This window comes from Syngnathus typhle, linkage group LG4 (genome assembly GCF_033458585.1).
Source record: "Syngnathus typhle isolate RoL2023-S1 ecotype Sweden linkage group LG4, RoL_Styp_1.0, whole genome shotgun sequence".
In the NCBI taxonomy this organism is placed as follows: Eukaryota; Metazoa; Chordata; class Actinopteri; order Syngnathiformes; family Syngnathidae; genus Syngnathus; species Syngnathus typhle.
Window position 1 is genome coordinate 22,502,716 of NC_083741.1, and position 21,167 is coordinate 22,523,882.

The 21,167-nt window shown below is 40.0% G+C and overlaps 1 protein-coding gene across 4 annotated transcripts in view; it reads left to right on the forward strand.

The window, feature by feature from the left end:
* The window catches only part of LOC133152600 (protein diaphanous homolog 3-like), a 47,564-nt gene extending 28,179 nt beyond the window's left edge, over window positions 1-19,385 (forward strand). For 2 of the 4 annotated variants that reach the window (XM_061276314.1, XM_061276315.1), the window contains 3 exons: window positions 1,756-1,851; window positions 2,034-2,096; window positions 18,274-19,385. In XM_061276314.1, coding sequence (XP_061132298.1) covers window positions 1,756-1,851; window positions 2,034-2,096; window positions 18,274-18,629 — 515 coding nt within the window. In that variant the 3' untranslated portion in view covers window positions 18,630-19,385. Of the gene's footprint in view, window positions 1-1,755; window positions 1,852-2,033; window positions 2,097-6,002; window positions 6,189-18,273 lie in introns of those variants that run through there. The other 2 variants (XM_061276316.1, XR_009714160.1) reach the window with 2 other exon arrangements.
* The last annotated feature ends 1,782 nt before the right edge of the window (window positions 19,386-21,167 follow it).

Sequence of the window (21,167 nt, forward strand, 5' to 3'; positions counted from 1 at the left end):
TTATCTAGGGCTGTGACGTGTTTATATATGTACGGGCGTGTGTATGCATGCGTGTGCGAGTTCACTGTTCACTGTTGATGATGTTCAGATAAAGTGGATGGAGAAAGTCAACTTTGCAGCAAGCAGTACATGCCAAGAAACTGCTGCTTTTGGCAGGGCGGGGGATCGCCACACCAACAGACAATACAACAGACATACAAGAACGAAATGAATATTTCATTTCATTTGGCATTTGGCCACCTGCTTTCACAAACTCTCTTGCTCTTTCCGTCTGTCTCCGACCAAATTTATTAACTAAAGAGCTTTCTCTTTGTTTGAGATTTGCCCTCAAATGGAGATCTTGTATGTAATCATTTCATCATCCATCAATTCCCTAAAAGCCCCAGAAAGTCTGTTATCTACATTAGACTGAAGGACACCGCAATGAATAGGATAGGATAATAAAAACGTTGAGGTAACTTTTGTTTTTTTATAGAGAGTTCTAGAGGAGCATACTAATGTATACTATGATCATAATATTCGAATACATGCTGCCAGAGACCAGAATATCCACACGCTGATGCACTAGAATGTTCTCACCATCTGCAGTGTGTCATCCAGCAGCCTGAGTGAAGCCATTTGCATCGGGCCTGACGGAGATTGAAATTCAGATTGGATTGTTGTTTTTTTTTCCCCCTTCTGTAACTGTGCTTGTGTATGACAAATCTGTAGCATTAACTCCCAGGGTAGGCCGGGAGCTGGGATGTTTGTGCTCAGACATATTACACAACAAAGCGTTATTTAACATTCACTGTATGGCTACAAGCTACAAACTGTATTAAGGAATCAAATGCACAAAGAAGCAGAGTTGTGCAAAATATGGAGAACCATCTTTTTTTGTGTGCTTTCGTGCAATTGCAGAATCTTGTTGGCCATATTTATTTTTTTTCCCCCCTGACACGACATGAGTTTTCTTTTAGCTTACATTTTTCGCATTTAAATATTGCAATTATGCTGTAATGTTCCTCCTGATTGATGTCTACAATTTGACTCTTTCTACTCCCCAATAATCGGGATCGTGTTCTATTTCCCACCTCAAGAGGCTCTCGATGTATTTCACATCCCCGCACTCCGGAGGAAAATACGTAGTCCACTGCACTTGACGACACACACTTCGGGTTTCAGTCGATAGATCCGTTCCGTGTTATTTGTTTCATTTTGATGAGGAACACGCATGTGTGGAACTCTAGCTACACGTGATGAATCGCCGTAGCAGCCAAGACAATTTTAGACGTCAAGGAGCGTTGGGCCTGCTCAGAAATCCATGCTGTTGCTGTGCTCCGAGTAATGATGAAGAACAACATGTGAGCGGAGATGCTGCTGAACTTCAGGGTGGGGGTGTCACAAAAAAAGCAGACAGTTTGTAGCATATTGTTTGTTTGAGGGAAACAATACTCTGTCTACTCTTTGTATTTCCCATGTCAGACACCACAGACTGCATTGATGTAGGATTAAGGTTTGATCAGACATGCTGTCAGTGATTTGTATATTCTTACCTGGTTTTATTCACTTCCAATATTCTGTCAACAAATTGACTTGACTTGTATTCCCAAACTATTTTTCATTAGCAAACACCAGCTCGTGTTTTTGTTGCGAGGCTCTCGTGTACGTGTCGGGTCGAAACGATTTGCAATCATTATGTAAAGTCTTCGCAACGATATGAAGGTCTTCCCTCGTCTGATTTTCTTCAATAACCTCTTCTTCTTGGGTTTTCAGAGAATGATGAGACAGGCGTGATGGATAGCTTGCTCGAAGCTCTACAATCGGGAGCTGCGTTCCGAGACCGCAGAAAAAGAGCACCGAGACCCAGAGGTAAAGCTCCCTGCACACATGATTATGGACTCACATTGACTTGAACAGGGTGGTCCCAACTCGCTGGCCAGGAACAGCTCACCACGCGTCCCCCACACCTCCAACTCGTGGCAAATTTCCAAAAAGTGGAACAACTCCTTACAGCGTGCGTTTGCATTGTGTGTAAACCGCCTCCGTTGCAGATAACCAGCTGAAGACCATCAGTCCCAGATCCTACCGTCAGGTTCTAAAGCCCGTTGATCACGGTAAAGCAGAATCCAGTAATGTACTCGGCTAAGATCTCAGGCATGGCCAATACTATCTACTTGCTCTCATAAATCATCTTTAACCATTTTCTCCTCTGCTTGGATTGGGAACTGGGTTCTTTATGCTCTTACCTTTTCAGTGATCCGTCTTCTCGTGACCCCGTGTGCACCGCGCACTTTGTATGGATGGCTACTTTTGAGCAGTGGTGTGTTTTGGGGGTGGATACAGACAGTGTTTGGGGAAAGCTGTGTTAAGATTCTTTGAACTCTGCGGGCGGGCTGTTCTTTCGCCGTGGTTTATCAAGGTCATCTTTTTGTTTTCTGAATATGAAATCACGTCGAGAAAATAGTGAAACATTGAGATGAATGTTGCGTTAAGCAAAATGGCGAAAAGTATTCATTGAGATAAAGCATCCATATATTAAATACTATTTAATATATATATATATATATTTTTTAAACGTTTATTTCGAACATTAAAGAAATACAAGAAAAAATAAAAATACAGAAAAACGATAACTCCATAATACAATAGAATATAAAAAAAAAAGATATTGCATTATAATTTTCCTTTATCAATATTATATTTAATATTGATTAAGAGTACTTTTGAATAAATATATATCAAATTAAGTCGGCCGTTGAGTTGGCTTTCAAACATAACACATCTGATTTCATTTTTTCAAAGGTCCTCGACATTCACGACTGAGTCACTTACATTTTCGCCCTTTTACCTTTTATTACCTGTAATCGAAATCCCCACGGGCCGAGGTACGGCGCACATGAATAAAATTATTCAAGCTCAAGTCCGCCCACATCATTGATGGCAATGATAAAGGGCCTCGCTCAGTTGTTCTGCCTTGGAAAGCGATGAAGGGTTGGGAGAGATACAGTGTGGGAGGAAAAAGACAGATCGAGGTGGCTGGAACATCTGAAACAAAGAGAAATTGTGTGTGGAGAAAAGATTAAAACAGTTGGTTTGCCTCAAACATATTTCTAATATGGATCCTGGGACTGACGTGTTTGATTCAATCAAGATTGTACAAGGCAGACCAACAGTAGCTATTAACGTGGGGACGACAATAAATACAATACACAAACTTACTCTTCAATAATGAATCCATTTTGATTGGAATAAGGACTTGGGAGTGAGCAGTTGGTAGTTACAGACCTGGCCGTGTTGACCCGTAAACCTTAAAGGCTCATCTGTATTTGCATAGCGGGGCCCAGTGTTGTGTTCAATGCCAAACACCCTGAGCAAACAGCTAATTACTTTTCTCTGCCCTGCCCAAACACCAGCTCAGCCCTCTCAGTGCCCATTCATCTTAATTTCCCCCACTCTGCCATCTGCCGCCTAAATAACACTCCTCCACATTTCCCTACCATCCCGCCCGCATCCCTGCTGTCTTATTCTATACCCTCATGGCCTGACAGTGGCCCACCCCAAATATAATTACCTGTTATTGGTATGAAGTCTACACTCCTGCCTCAGCCCATCACTCATAATTCCCCGCCCGCCTACCTCGCAAGAAAATCGAGCTCTTTTATCTCCGCACTTGAGAGCCAGACTTAATTCTGGTATAGCGGCAATGCTTATCGTGAGGCTGAAGAGGCTGCCTTAACGTTCATAACCGTCTAAATACCAACTTTTGCAGATGTATGGTTTAAATAATTGATCTCATCCGTGATGAGATTGCAACAGCCAAAATAACGAGTGCGGAAAAATCTGTGCTTTCCTATTCTGCAATTCATGTTGGAGGAAGCCTTTTTAAATGTGACCATTCATTGTCATGGCACAATTCTGCTATCGATCAGTTATTGCTAGACCGTGTTCTTCATTCGGTAAATTTTGATGAGTCTTCCTTAGTGCCGGTTAACATGAATGGCATTGTTCCCATTTACAATTGAACACCAAATGAAGTCGGAATTTATTCAACTCTTCTAATCTCTCATCATCGCTCGTTCCTAAAAATTAACATGACTCGGCAAATGAGGACCAGCGTAACCATGCCGCGTTTTGTTTTGTTTTGAACCGGTCCGGAGTATTTTTGAGCACACATTCGCACGTAAAGGTACGCAGACACAACCGACTTGAAGGGATGAAGGTAAGCGGGCTTTGTGGTAGCCGGCCTGAGTTAGGATAAGGCTTTAGGGCTTTGGGGCTCCTTGGCTCTCCAAATTGGATTGGGCTCTGCAGAATGATAGATCGATGGTGGTTCGCCACACGGGTGTATGAGACGTATTGAATCTATAAAGCAGTCATAGCTTTTTAACTGTATCCGCCTGAAAATGTCTCTCCAGGCACTGTCTGATCATTTCATTCGTTTTTGGAAAAGCCATTACCTTAAAGTTGTTGAGAGACGTAGTTGTGGAGGTATACAGTATATGGTTATGGATGTTTTTAATTGGTCTAAAGTTACTGTGTAATAAGAGTTTAAAATGTGTTGTAGAGAATTATTAGTAGTAATTATTTTATATTTAGTTTGTTGTAATAAAGATGAATTAATCAAAAGGGGAGGAAAATAACATTCAAAATGACTTTAAAATAAAAAAATCACATTACATTGTAACCACACATTTTAGGATGGAGAAAAACACTATTACCGTAAATTCCGGACTATAAGCCGCAACTTTTCCCAAATTTTGAACCCTGCGGCTTATAGTCAGGTGCGGCTTATATAAGGATTTTTTCGGGAATTTTGTGATGACTTGATCACTTTTATACACTGCGGTATCTTGAAGAAAAAAACAACAACAAAAATACTATTTTGAAACACTACTGTGGCTGCTGCTTATTCTGGCTGTGTTGCTTGTGACTATTATGAGCTTTAGTAGGAATGCACGCTAGGTGACCTGCGTCAAAGGGCTCTAAACCCTTCATCACAGGCAATGTTTAGAAAGACATGTTAAAGTATGTTATCAAAACTTTAAAAAGGCTTTCTGTGAACGGTCTTTCTTTGTAAAATAAACGCGTGTGCACGTGCGGCTTGTAGTCCGGTGCGGCTTATATAAGAAAAAAACTAAAATATCCCCCAATTTTAGCTGGTGCGGCTTATAGTCCGGTGCGGCTTATAGTCCGGAATTTACGGTATATATATATTTTTTTTTTTTACTCTTTTTTTTTACTACGCCGATACAGAATTTCTTTTATAAATTACTATTAAATCGTCAGTTCATCCTGTCTCGTGCTTATAGTCCGGAATTTACGGTAAATTATTTACCATAATAATTCAGCTCTAGTTATTATAACTTCAAAGGGTCAATAGCGGACCACTTGTTTTTAGTAGATGCTGATAAATTTACGTTTTAATCTAAAATTACGTTTTTTCATATTACAATACACTAATCTGTATTTCTTATTGTCAACCAAAAGCTACCTCTCAGCTTTGGCCAAACTGCACATTTCTTACTCGGCAGGCATAATTTAAAATGCTATTTAATTTGCCTTTGAATAATGGCATCCCTCAAAGCTGCATGCTAATAAATTATTAATTTTTGAATGAAACGTCGCATTATAAATTATGGCTCTGATGTAATGCCCTAATATTGCATTAAAATACTATTTAAGTATTTTTATTTATTGGTATGTGGCACCTTTGGCCAGTAAAATTGTAAGTAGTAGGGCACAGATTTCAGAACACGGAGGCATTACATAAGGCTCCTGGTATAACGTGTACATTGTGTGTGGTCAAGTTCAACCACAACAAAGCCACTCCCTCACTGGCTTTTGACCATCACAAAAAAGATGTCAGTATTATACATAACACCAAGCAATGTAGTTTGTTTTTTCTGTGTAGAAATGGCAAACATACCTTCATTGTTTGGAAAAGGAGAAGCGGAAGCCGCACTTGAGGTGGCAATGGCATCACCATTTTTCATATAAGTCTTTATTTCGCCCCTCTCTAGACTACGTGTTAAAAGATTGAGTGCGGATGGGCTCTGTCTGGAATGTGAGAGTGTTGATGAACAAGGCTGACTTATCTCGGAAGGCTTTGGAGACGGAAGGTGCCGGCTGCCTGTAAATCATCCGCCGTAGCTCCGACAATGGAAGGTGTTTGGGCTACAGCCCGCTTGACGTGATTTATCAGTATGGTGAGTGATTATAGGAAGCCTCTGTACGTCAGAAGCAGATGGACCTAAAAAAAAAAAGAAGTTCCTTGGCGTTTCATGAAACATGCAAATCATCATTCATCAGGGCCTGTGAGAAATAGTCATCGAAAGACATTTCGAAATGCAAAGCGGTTTCCGGGACCATTCTTGATAGCGAAATGCTATCTTATAGCTAATTGTTGCGATCGCTGGCCTTCCAGCTTGTCACTCTTCCGTGTCGTATGTGAAAACAGCTTGAGGTAGGAAATGACAAAATGCGGGACCTTTTTCATTTGGAATGGATAATTATCTGTCTGGGGTGTTACATAGGCGAAATGACGAGCACCAAAATAGATCAAGTAAAAGGAAAAGTCTGTGATCTCGTTTCCTGGCAGTGAAGTGGAATCAAGTAATGAAACACTTAACGTTAAACCACTGCGCTTTTCATGTGCAAATTCAACTTCACACATTGACAGTTCACTCAGGCTCGGTCGATGACTTTTTAAAAAAAAAATTTTTTATCCTACTTGTCATGGTTTTTTTTTATTAAATGTAAGTCATTACGTCTTTGCCTGGTCCCGGTTGCCATGACTAAAAGAGTCCTACTTTGATGAATGAGGGTAAAGGAGTTGACACTCGTTTTAATCAACTTAAATGATTATCTTTGAAGATGCGCATGCAATAAATAAACATCAACACAAACTAGAACAATCGCGACCTCACGGGGAAGGCGGTGGGTGAAGGTGCTTGACACGCATGCAAGAACACAAATATGAGCAAGTGGCAGCATTTAAATGCAACAGTGGGAAAATCTAACGGGAGATAAATCAAATCAGAGCAGAACGGGATTTCTCCCATTATAAAATATGTTTCTATGCCTTCCCTTGCTCTTGACCTGATAAAATATGATAATAATTCCATTTGACGGTTGTTTTGTTTTTGTATTTTCAAAGAGCGCTAACCCTTCAAGGTTGACGTCGTCCTCATGACAATTTAATAAGCTTCATAAGGAAATGTGCCATTGCGTTTTTTTTTTTTTAAAAAGCAGGTTTAAACATAATTCAATTCATGAATTTTTCTCCCAAACTTTGTTTCTTTATCCGCGGGCATGTTGTTGAGTTGCTCGGATAATTGAGGGAAAGTATGAGCATTGCAAATTGCTTCGTCTCCCTGCCGTTCTCGGCATCTCTGCTCTCCACCTACAGGTAATTTCTGACGACAGTTCCTTCCTCCCTTTCCCTCCAACTTTGTATCTTGCTTTCTGTTAATCAAATGACCTGTGATTGATTCTGATTGTCAGTAGCAGACGCCTGGTGTTTTGTCCGTGTCAAGTGAAGCCTAAGGTTAGCAGCGTTACTTATCAATCAAAGCTCCTCCAGCTTCAATGTCTTGATAAAGTCACTTGGCTTCCAAAGACCTGGTATTGTTTCATCAAGTTATCTCGAAAGGAAAATCCTTTCCTATTTATATGCAGAGATTTCCCCCCAAACTTCAAATATTTTACCTCTAACGCACTGAAAATATCCTACTGGCAACATCAAGTATCTGCGTCTCAATTTGTTAAGTCTTTCTCGACAAGACCTTTGTGGATACACCTTTAGCTGAAAGCCTTTGAATGGTTTAAAATAAGTCATGTACTAATCATAAAATCCAGTAAGACTGCATTCAAGATATTTTGCAGCATATTTCATCATTTGCCCGCCTTTGCATGTAACAGGAGCGTACCTTGTTGGCTACCCTGTTTGAAATCATTCTTAATTTATACTCGCTGGAAATTACACTCTAATGTGTCTCAATAGCACTTCTCCCAAATAATAAACTATGGATAGACAGTAATATAAAAAAAAGTGCAGCTTGATTTGGCAGGTTTTCTATTATCAGATGCCAAAGATGCAACACATTCCATGAGAGTAGTTCACCTTCAAATTGTTGTGATTGCAGATAAAACATTAAATGTAAAGTGAATTTCTTCCTTTCAGATTCATTCAACATACTCTAACTGTATAGGAAATATTTTATTCTACTATTTATGTCTTACAAAATAAGGAACATTTTGATGTTAAATGAATTTTATTTTTCATATATTATAAATGATAAAATATAAAAATATTATACATTAAGTAAAACTGCTCACACTTCGGAAACCTAATCGAAGGTATTGCGTATAATTAGCATACCGATTACAATGGAGCGTCATCTCTTCCTTTTTTAGCCTGAGAAAAGCGTAGACACTTGATTCCCGAGGACCAGACAATCATAAGAACAAAACGTGGGCTTATATTTACGCTGCCTGTGACTGATAATCACTCACTCGTGTTGGCCAGTTTGTTCTCGATAGTCTGGCAGCTAGTCTTCATGAATCATTTGGATCAGAACTCGCTATGTGGACACATGGCTATCAGTGGCTCTGTGGCTTCCCCCCCCCCCCCCCCTCCCACACACACACATTGTGTGTGAGTTTTGGCAGTAGACAAGAAGCAAAATAAAGATTTCTGTAAATCGTAGGATTTGCTAATGTTTGTATTTTGGGCTAATCACTACGGGACATATTCGGCGTAGTTTTGGCTGTGACCGTCTCTCGTCCACTCCATTGTGTCATTTGTGCCAGATAGGCACTTTGGGTTGATCAAGCCTGAAGCGTGGGTGTTCTCTGGCCCCTGCAAGCATGCTGCACACATTCTCCCGTGGATTTAAGCATTTTTTTTCCTCTGTGCTATAACTCCTCGCTGGCCGGGACCTCAGCGTCCTTGCTCCTGTACCGATTTAGCAAACGAGAGTGGACTCAGGTGTCTTCACATTCATTCTCTCTCTCCGTTGCTGCGATGGCCCCTTTCCAACTTCTCTCCGCTTGACCTCGGCACCGTCGGACACTCGCTCTTTTAAAGCCTTGTCTCGAAGGACGCGAGATTATTTGAATGTATTATTAATATGAAAGATAAACAGTCTCGAGATAAAAGCAAGCTATTGCTTGCAAAGACATACAATTGGCGGAGCTTTGAATATCTTTAAGATTCTTTATTTTGCTTGCCTATATTTTGATTTAGTGTTTTGTTATAATACATTGTTTATTCTCTTGACAGTTTGATCAATGTATTTGTGCTTTTCAAACAAATGTCAGACTTCGTACAGATTTTCATGGATTCAAATTAACCGGGATATTTACAAATGTTTTTTTATTAACACAGTTAAAAAAAAAAATCATTATAATAAACAGATGCCTCCAAACAAATACAGAAATGGGAAGGATAATGAAGGCAAGCCATATTGATAAATTTGAGATGACAGTGAGGAGGAGGAGGAGAGAGGGAGAGCAATGCAACGCAGCCAATCATGCCCCAGTGGTTCTTCTAATCGCGCAAACAAGGTCACCGTGCTCCAGAGCCAAACTGGCAGCCGATATGCTTGCATCTCAAACACGCCCTTTCATCCGCTATTATCTTTTTTTGCCATCATTGGGCCTGTTTCCTTCGCTCATTTAATCAAACACAGAAAACGGAAATGACTAATAGAACAGCACACACCAGCAATTAATGCACTACTCTTATCAGTTCAATGCATCAATAGAACGATTTTTTTCCCCCCGGCTCTAGGAAAAGTAAAATTGATAAGTGCTTAACATACTGAAAATAACAGCAGATGAAGAATGCATGCCAAACGTTCCTCTCCAGTGTTTCCGAGACATTACCCCAATTGAAATTGGAATGACAGCTAAAAAACAAATGCCCCAAAATATTCAGAAGTCCGACGTATTTTTGTATATTCGTTATTAGACGAACCACCAGTGTTTTTGTATCCCACTGTGTATTCTGCAATTGCTGGTGCGTGCCTTAGTTAGCCTTGATAAATACAACAACAAAAAGAAAACATCAGTCGTCCTAATTTCTGCCAGCATCAAAGGATTAACTCTGTGTGTTGCTTTTTAACTTTGCGCAATTCAGTTGTGACCAAAATTGTCAGCCCCCCCTTTGAAATTCGACTTCTCTGCAGAAATTGCTATAACGCACATCTCTTATCTGCGAAACAATTCAAAACTTGACAAGTTTGATCATATTTCCTTGATACAATGAGTTTAAAGAAGTCGGTGTGACGTCACCGTTACGTTTTCGAGAGACTTTGTCAGCATCGGCAAATGCCAAGGGTCTTGTTTACCCGAGTGAAAACAAAAAGCGATTTTTCCCGTTTGTTGTCTGTGGATTTTGAAGGATGAGTTCCAATCAACAAATCGGATGTATTTCAATGGCAGTGTCATGCGACATGCGCTCTGTGCTGATCAATGAACTCTGAATTTGTGAACCAAACTATCAAAATAGCCTTTCGTTGTTTCTACATAAGCATCTAATTTACAAAGTCTCTACTCAGCTTGGAAGTGATCCCTCGGGTACGCGCTGGAAACCATTTGCAAAATTGACTTACCCAAGTCGGATATGTGTCTTCTCCTTTGGAGGTCACACGTCACTGTTCATCTTTTTATTGATTAACAATTCTAAACGCAGCAACGCCACCCTCCTTGAATTCCCGTCATTTTTCTGCCGTGTTGAACTACAACCCTTTCCATTCCCTTGAAGGTGATCGTGCTAATGTGTTCCCCTGAGCTATGATATGTAGAAACTATTTTTTTTTGCCCCTCGCATCATTTGTCTGCTGCCTCCATTAATGGTTCTTTGAATGCAACTGGCCATCAGTTGCAAGTGTAGAAGTAATATGACGGATTTGCAGTGCACGGAATGGATACGTCCAATTATGTGTAAATATTTTATTATGTTCCGCCCAAAAAAATTGCACGGACCAATCATGCGTGTGTTTTTAATTGCTGGGCCTGAGAAAGGAGAAGCCCCAGGAGAGGTGGCGAACTCAGAACCATCGGTGCATCTTTGTCCGCGTCATTGGGACGCAGACATCATTGATGTTTTTGTTGAATGTTTTCCTGGGTAAACTTTTCAGATTTTTGTATTAAATGAAAATTTGCATGCATGGTATATGGAAAAAAAACGAACGTTTCCCTGCTACAATGAAAATCCTGTCGCTTTGGCCACCACTTATCCATTTCGCTTAGAAACGGTGCAAATCACATTAGCGCTGCCAGTTTCTGTAGCACGGTTGTCATTTGGTCTTCATATATTACGACTTTTCACTTTATATGGATTTTGATCCACGGCAAATGCACAATGAAGACTTCTAACGTGCTGCACCGAACCATATCTGACCCTTCAACTCTTTTGTACCGACCGCCACCGTTACTGGGTCAACCCCTAACCAGTCAGAACTTCATGCAAACGTCTTTCGATATTATGTTAATGTAATCTGTTTGATTTATCAGTGAGACATCCCATCAGTTATGCAAAAATCTTGGACCTCGCTTTTCACTCCCTCTTTGTTTTAATGCTGATATGCCTTGATTTGATCACATTTTCCAAAGGCTGCTAAATGGGCATACATGCTCATGCCCACAGGCTTGCGCATGTGTTTGTCATGTTTATTCATCGTAGATTATATATGAGCTCAAGTGGGCATAAATTAAGCATTGTGTGATGTCGCAGGCAGTGTATAATATTGCGAGGCCCTTTTGTTCTCATTCGTATTGGGTATTCCAGCCAAGTATCTCTTCCTTTTCAACTATCAGTGCAATTAAAGTTTTCAGAATTGTATCCTACGTACTAATTCAAAACATTGGGCTCACATGATGAAAATGATCCTAATATCGATTAACAGTACCAAAATACAATTACACCCATTTAAAGTGGAAATTGGGTCACGTGTGTGTGTGGGGGGGGGGTGCGTGTGTGTGCGCGTGTGTGTGTGTGTGTGTGTGATTGCGTGTGTGTGATTGTGTGTATTGACGGACGGACAGGTACAGGCAGATAGACAGAAAGACAGACATAGCTAATAGACCCACAGATACATTGGCAGACAGACAGACTAGGGGTGTAACGATTCATCGATACACATCGATGAATCGATATAATGCTCTACGATTTATTGGCATCGATGCTAAACGTAAACATCGATTTATATCGCCGTGTTTGACCTCGGACATTAGATGCGACTTTATTTTGAAATCCAGTTCATTGTTGCTTGCTTCCTCTTTCCGGGAGCAGTGCGCGGCGTTGTTGTGTTGGGAGCAGAGCAGCCACGTGAAAGGGGAGTCGACAACTAGTACGCGGCTCCTGGGCTGCTGCTATGGCTAGTGTCCAAAAAGCCAAGGAAATTTGCTCTCCTTTAGGCTTCAAGTCATTCGTTTGGAAGCACTTTGGATTCCAAAGAAAAGATGGCTCAACGGACAAGACACGTGCAGTTTGTAAATCCTGCCATGCGGTGATCAAATATTCAGGGAGCACAAATCTCGCCGCACATTTAAAGAAAAAACACGACGTCAAAGTTCAGTGTTAAAATAAGCACTTTGTATACTACAATACTCTTGTCATTTCCTAAATAAAGAGTTTGCAGTACCTTGTTGATTTTGCGTATGAATTGTTATAAATCAGGATATTGTTCTATATTTTTTATTAAAAAAAAATAAAAAATATCGATCGTAGAGCACTATATCGTGATATATCGTGAATGAATCACAGCAGGCTTTAAGATATCGGCAAATATCATATCGTACTTCTTTGTATCGATATGATATCGTATCGTGACAAAACCCGCAATTTACACCCCTAAGACAGACAGATAGTCCGATAGATAGATAGATAGATAGATAGATAGATAGATAGATAGATAGATAGATAGATAGATAGATAGATAGATAGATAGATAGATAGATAGATAGATAGATAGATAGATAGATAGATAGATAGATAGATAGATAGATAGATAGATAGATAGATAGATAGATAGATAGATAGATAGATAGATAGATAGATAGATAGATAGATAGATAGATAGATAGATAGATAGATAGATAGATAGATAGATAGATAGATAGATAGATAGATAGATAGATAGATAGATAGATAGATAGATAGGACAGGTTTTGAGAATAGCCAGGGTGTTACAGTACCACTATTAAAGTCAATCAAGGAAAAGGGAACCAAATGAGAAGGAAGTCAGGAAAAAGTGCAAAGTTGTTTGACAAAGAGGGCAAACTCTGTGTTGACGGAGACAGGCTGGTTACCAGATGGCTTTTGTCAGGAAGCGAGGGGAACGGAGAGCAAACTGCCGAAGAGATGGGGCCGATGTGGCCGTCTGTAATGCGATATGGCAGATGCGATTTTATTTTTAGGACGCGAGGCCCCAGAACGATAGGTTTTATAGGGAATTTGAGTGGGTTGATCTTTTTAAATATTCAACTTCAATGAAATATAGAGCATGACTCCAGGCCGTTTGGAATACATAAGTCTGTTTGGCAGTACTGGCCTTGCATGTTGAGATCTGTCAAGCAGCCTGAGTGTTAAACACAACCGCTCAAGTGGCACTGGAAACAATGGCGAAAAAAGGAGCACGACTCAAACATCTATAGGAGCCTTACTTATTTACTCACATTTCCATTTAAGTAGACAATATAACTGTTATTTACACTTTGGGGCCTTCTTTTTTTAAGAAAAGAAATAATGTCTCCTTCCTTATTAAGAAAGAACTAACCAGCCACCACAGACTTGTTTAAAGGGGGAAAAAAGGTTTCATTATCACATAATTGCAAATGCGTATTAACAGTATTTTTTTTTTCTTTCTTCCGGCTTACAATGGCAGAGAAAACGTCTGTCCGCCGTTAATGTGAATCTGCTGTTGTGTTGAATATGTATTCACACGCTCACTGATGGGGGATATTTACCAGCCGTAACCACATAAATAACAACAGGTAGCAGAGCCCCAAAGCCCAGATATGTTTAATTCAAGCCGGCAGCTGTGAACTACACTGGCAATATTTTATCAGAGCTTAATAGAAAAGGTGAACATGTGAGTCTGCGGGCAAGATGGAAGTAGAAGAGACCTTTTGCAAGTGATGCCGTCCTACTATGAGTATACATTCTCAGTCCATTAGCCCGCGTGTCATTGTAGTGAGGCTGAGTCGATTAAGAGCCATCTGCCAGGTGTTTCTCTTCTTTCTAATGTCTTTAAATTGCCGGCTGCATTTCAAAACACAGCGAGTTTTGCCTTGAGTGAATACATTTTTACAAATTAGCCTCGCTAATTGACAGCTCAGATTATCAGTGTACCCCCCCTCGTTTTTTTGTGTTACTACTAAACGAACGCGTCCTTCACAAAGTGAGTCGATTCGAGGATTTGCGTGCCTTTTATTCATCTTTTGATTTATTCTTTATTAAACTAGATTGAAAACAGCTCCTCAAATACAAAGCAATGCAATTTGTCTCTTAAAGCGACAGTTTATAGAAGATAGCGGACACTTGCAATAAATAACACAATCTCCAAATGTAACCGATCTTTGTTAAGCCGATTTTTGTGCTGTGATGTTAAGTTTGGTTAGGGTGTAAAATACGCCAAAAAATGTCCAGTTACTCTAATTGTATCACGTTTTGCTGTAATTTGAAATTTTGTGCAGTATCGTTTATGTAAAATTAATTCTGTTGAGAAGAAGCCAGTGTGGTGGGGAATGGGGTGGACTTTTGAGGCATTGTTGGATCCACCAAAGCGTGCAAACCCAATGTCATGCTTCAGTGCAGCCCACAGCGGTTTGGGTTCACCGAAGGGCGCAAGACTTGACGGACTTTCAAGTCAGCCCTTTCATATTCTCGAGGTTTCCCCCTTTGTTTTGGGAGCGCCACCGTCTTCTTCCAGTAATGTTACTTAGTGATGTGTTCTTGAATGCGTCCGACCGAAAATGTCAGACGTGCTTTGAACTTGTGCCCACCTGATACCGATTTTTTTTTTGTTATTTTTGTTTGTACCGATCCTAGTTCCAATATTTGGCAAGGAGAAAAGAATCTGGAAAACGATTCATCGGAAAAATGGTGTTGTTTTTGTTTGGACTGATCCTGGTTCCAATATTTGGCAGGAGAAAAGAATCTGTCAACCAGTTAATCAGACAATTAATTTAAGACATAAATAATGAAAAATAAAACCTTTTTCCGGCGATTTAATGTCATGTAGTGGGCAAATGAAAGACAAGATGAATAAGCCGCAGTGTCGCAGCAGCCGAGGTGCGAATCTAAAGTACGTATGCTAGGTTTGATCCCTTTAGCTTTAACTTGTTCTGTCAATCACTCCACGGGGAGAAACGGCATCTTCTTATAAGTGTCTGACTACTTTCTTCTGCATATGATCAAATACTGCAAACTTCATAAGAGCGAAGAGAAGGCGAGTGTGAGAGTGGTGAGAGGAAAGGCTCATCTGCATCTTGTTTGATGTGGCAAATGATCTGATGAGGAGGGGAAATGTGGATTCTTCCTCCCAGCTATTTGCAGAGAGAGGGAAAAAAATGGACAGGGCCTTTTGTACAAAACACAATCTTACCAAACATATGAGCATGTTTATCTTTCTTTTTTGAGCAATAATTTGTCTTTTTAAATTAAAAAAAAACAAAAACATCCTTCTTCTATAACCAACATGGCCCGGCAAAGTTGAGAAAAACACTTTAGCTACCACCATAGATCCTTTTTATTAGATATCGTTGACATGCGTAGACAAATGAAAACAGCAGCAAGATGTCGACTGAAACGTTCCGAGATCCGACTTGCAATTGACATCCGCAATAAGTGGCGTAATGCTATCAAGAGCTACTAGACTTCCCAAGGAATGACCTTTGGTATAAGTGTGAAATTCCCAAGCTGCCATTACACTATGAATCGTAATCTTTTAGTGTCACAGTTTGGGAATCTATTATCTGGAACAACATTTAATCGCTTTAAAAAAATTCAAATAACTCGGCAATTGCTATGAATACAACTCAATGGTCTTCTTCCGAACCCACTGATCCAAGCCTGCATTTGTAGAACGCGCTTTGTGTTTTCCCCAAAACCTTTCTCGCAGTTGCAAGACTCAAACGATCCTGATAATTACAAAGCATCAGGACCAAAGTTGTCTGGTCCAGCCCCTGATTGGCAGATTAAGCAGTACAATCATTACTTGAGTTCATGAAGCTCATCAGGAGCCCGGCCAGACAACATATCCTTCTCCGTCTCTTCCTAAACGTCTTGCTAAACTAAAGAATTGGAATTCAGGGGAAGCCCCAACTCTCGCCTGATTATTTATTGATTAAAGCGGATACGTCGATACTTTTGCCCCATCGCGGTTAAACACTCGCGAGTCTCGGTCCGAACGGTTATCTGCCGGCAACTCGCGCTTGACTTTTAGCGTCAGCTTTCGGATGAAATTAGCAAGCGGCCGATGACACACGCTTCACATCTTTCCGCCTCGACTTACAGCCTCTATGAAGGCAAACATTGAGAAGCTATTTGACTTCAGAGGATGGGTGAGTGACTGAAAGGGAAGCGTGAGGAGAAACTGAACCCCAGAGCACTTTGATCATGTTTGCTACGTTAATGCTTGATGGCTTAACAACCATCAGATAAAAAATAAAAACGGTACATAATAGCTAATTGTGATCTTAATATACTGCGTAGGAATCAATATCTCATGAGGCCTGTAATTTATGAATCTGAATTTGTTTGGAATCATGCCTTAGTTTTGGAAAAAAACTGGCAATATTTTGTCACAATTCGACCTACTCTCTAAGATGATTGGCATTCTATCAGCAGCAGGATGTTGGAAGTTAAAAGGCAATTTACCGATATCACTATAGCCAATTTTCACATTAGCGCTGAGTGTGTTTGGCGACAAATTCGTGTTTATGAGGCATTGCTCACACCTCGAGCGGGAAAGCAGTCGCCAGGGTAAATGTCAGAAGGAGAAAGAATGGAATTATGAAACGAGTTTTGGCTTTTCGATAGCGGTAAGTCACGGTCGAATGAAATAACATTGTCCTTTTTTTTCCCGAACGCCGTCATGTTCTGCAATTGTGTCTCGGGGGGTAACACCTGTGATCGAAGGCTTACTTTGCTTAATTTTCGCAGTCTGCTCCATCTTGTCTGGTCTCCTCTGTACTCTCCCTATATCCTTATTTATTTGTCAGAGTTTGTGTTCAGGGACTTTGCTTGTCATTCGTCAGCGTGCCCGTAAAACACACTGTCATGACTGACTGGCCACGCTCCAAGCTCATTACCGATTGGCTGACAGAGCGGCCTGTTCTGTTCTGCTCCGCTGTGTCTGACTCCTCTTTGCCAGACGTCCCGCGTTCGGGAAACTTTAAATGCGGCGGTGTCGGCGCTCCTGCCGTACCTTTGCCGTCTCGCGCTCAAGGTCGCATGAATATGGATTGGCCCTCTCCCGCCAGCATGCACATACTGATGATGAAGTCCAAGCTCCACTCACAGGGATAATAATTCACGATGCGGCTCTGATTTGCTCACTGACTGACTGTTCTCAACACTATGAAAGCAGATGGGGAGGGCGAGGACCGGGGAGGGGGGTGACGAGACCCATCGTAGCTGAAGTTGAACAGATAATGATGGTGAACCCAGCGAGTTGTCGGATGGACATCATTGATGAGGAAAGAAAACATGACTGAAAGATAAATATATCCCAACAAACAAACAGCGCCAATGTGGATGTTCAATTTGCTTCTTGTGACTTAAGTGCCCCCCCCCCCTCGCTTCTCCTCATCATTTGTTTGCCACATTGACAACTTTAATGTTGTTTTCTTTGCTTATAATTTAATCAAGTTCCTTTGCTTGCAATCGTCTAACAATCGTGCTGCTCATAAATTTCTACAATAGGGCTGGGCAATATGGTTCAAAAGTATCACCGTCGTACCAGTCGATCAATTTTACTCTTCCAAATAAGTACTAGGAAAAGAGCTGAATTAAATTCTAAATTATTATTTTTATTATATATATTTTAAATTAATTAAATTAAATTATACATTAAATTAATATTAAATAATTTAAATTAAATAAATATTTACATTAAATTAAAAGCAGTTGAAACAACTATGACCATTTTTATTTAACCTTTAATTTTAATGTCTATTGGAATATTCTATTGATTTTAAATTATTGCCCAGCCCTATTCCACAACCTTTCATCATACACTTTTGCTCACTGTTTTGTTTACTCACTCCCTCCCCTTACAGAAAACAAGAAGGCAATTTTACTCCGTTCTCGCTCTCGCCAAGACGTCCACGCCGTTTCTGCGGCGGCGAAGGCTCCGCCCACCAAGGAATCTGACAGCCAAGCAGCAGCGGCAGCACCGTTCAAATCTGCGCTACGTTCCGACACGGCACACAGGTACAAGAACACCCAGGGCCACACTTATGCGTCAGAGAGCGAAAGAGCGGCGGTGAGGGAAGATCCCAAACCTATAGAGATCAAGAGAAGGGATGAAGGCGAGCCTCTGGCCTCTCAGACGCCATCCAGCGGTGCCGTCCGCTCCAGCGCCGGCAGCCAGTCTGATGTGCAAGCTCTGTTGGCGAAACTCAGGGCCTTGTAGGAGTCACGATACAACCAAACATTGGCTTTATAGTTTGCACACGCGTATCATCTTAAGAAGTGAATCTTTGAAGAAGCTTCATAGAATTAAAACTGTTCGACCAAATTGTGGCTGAAAGTATATCAAAAAGACACAAGTTGGTGTCTTTGTAAATATGAAACCTGACCTGAAATTACAGTTTTTGTTGTCCAAAAACGTTAACGTCAAATGACTTAGCACTTTCTGATACAAATGTTATTCAGTTTTCCTGTATTTATCTTACATTCATGCAAATTTGTCTTATCTCATGAATAACATTTGTTCAGTAGGCTTTCAAAAGAATTTAGTTGGAAATCATACAAGACATTAGCACTACAATAGTACACTTTTCAATTCCAACATCTCCACAGAATTATTTGATTTTAGCATTTAAAGTCTAACTCATTGTGGACCAATTGTCTCTTATGGGCTAAGTTTTGTATTTTCATCATGTTGTGTGTTCTATTTTCTATATTTAAAACGTTTTTTTCTACTTACAATGTGTAACCCGATATATGATTGTAACTTTTCAAGGGACATGCTTAGAGATTGTTTGACAGTAAAATGTATTTGACCATGTTTTTAGCCAAAGGAACGTTTATACCCAAGCATTACTAATTATGTCTTAAACTATTGTCCATGCTTTGCAAATAAAAATGTTAATTGCTGCTTATTCAATCCTGATATTAAATGCTTCCTTTTATATTCTAATTTGCAATAAAATAGTTGGCTAAGTGACAGATGCTGTCATTGTCTGCTTCCCCCCCTGAAACAAAGTAACGCTCCCTTTTGGGTTAACGTTTGCTAATTGCGACGCCAATGCGCAGTCCATTGAAATCAAACATAATAATTGCATCGGGAGGGATTCCCTTGCAAATACAATCATGCTCAGTTGATTGGAACTGTCGGAGCCATCTTCATTTATTGGTTTTAAAAGAGATAGAACTTCATCAAAGTTGGTTGGTAGGAAAATATTTATCTCAAATTTTAATTTCACCAATCACCACCAGATGTGTGGGTGTTTTTATTTTAATTCTTTATTTGACTTCATAAAGGGAGTTTTGTTTAACTTGAGCAAACATATTTTCGAGAAAAATCTCACAAGGTCTTTTGCTGAGGTGACTGAAAATGTCTTAATTTAATAATGTTTTATATCAATTAATTAAATTGATTAAATATAATAAATATAATATAAATATTAAATACTTTTAATATAATTAAAAGCCTTTGCACTTTTCGGACCCAATGTAACGAGTGTCCCTCTTTGCACTTTTTCATCTATTCTTTGACTTTGGCAAATCATTTTACTTCCTGGAAAAAAAACAAAAATAAAATCAGCAAATTGAGACAGCATAAGGGAGTTGAATTCCGTTCCACTCTGGGAACCTTCATTACTCGCAGGCCTGTGTCACAGCCATGAGGTTTATCTACAGTCCTAATAAAGGAAGACAAAACATATTGTGAAGCAGATTGCAATCTGGCCCTCTTTGATTGGAGCTGAAGTTAAAAAGCATCTGAGGATTCCTCCGCAAGGTGGCAAATACAAAAAAAAGCCCATCAGATTTGTCACTATTTCCTTCCCCTTGAGTCGTAGAGGAAACATTTATAATAGCCTCCTCACATCAAGCTGTGTAATTCTCTGTCACAATTCCTTTTTCTAATTTCCCAGTCCTCTGGCGGTATCATTTGTCATCTACTGTTGATCGTGTCAGTTAGACTGTCGAGTAGGCTAAAAACAGGAACGATCCGTTGCTTTGTCCTTCGTATCACGTTTGTACACTCATCATTTGTCTTGCCAAAAATAATTTACAAGCTTACCGCTGCTTGGATGCTTCTTGGGTTGTTTGTACGTCATTCTGAGTCCTCACAAACACAGAGGGCATCTCCATTTTTTGTAGCAGGTAGACCGAGGCTGCGAGTCAAAACGCAAATGGTGCATCTGGACTCAAGTTTGATGCCGTATCATAACACTCACTTTGTACATGCCCCAGGCTCTCATTTGTGACTTTTCGCCGCTAATGCGATATTTAACGAGGTTTTACTGAATACTTAAATGTGAGCATGGGATGCCGGCTACCTCACCGGTGAAGGAGGTGAAAAAAAAAATGCTGCAAAATGTAGATGTGGATTAAGGTTCACACGTTATTAGCAGTTTTGCGATGTGAGCTTTGTTTTTTTTTAAGTCATATGTACTTTGTTCTTTTGTTTTGTTTGCACCCCAGCTCCCTTATCATTGTTATTCATAAACATTTGTGGTTCAAAATGCAAAACAATGATTGAAGTGAAGTTAATTTGATAAGTGACAGCTGAAAAAAATATTCTTTCTTGTATTCTTATCTGACGTGAGTTAAGACTCTTCGAACGTTTTTATGATGCACAAGAGTGCTTGATTCTTTTACAACCAATCACAAAATGTGGTGAACATCCGAGACGTGCACAAAACAACAACAAGCAGGGAACACGAGTCTGAACAGTGATTTCCATTTCATGTGCATGTATTTGCATTGTTATTTTTTTCCC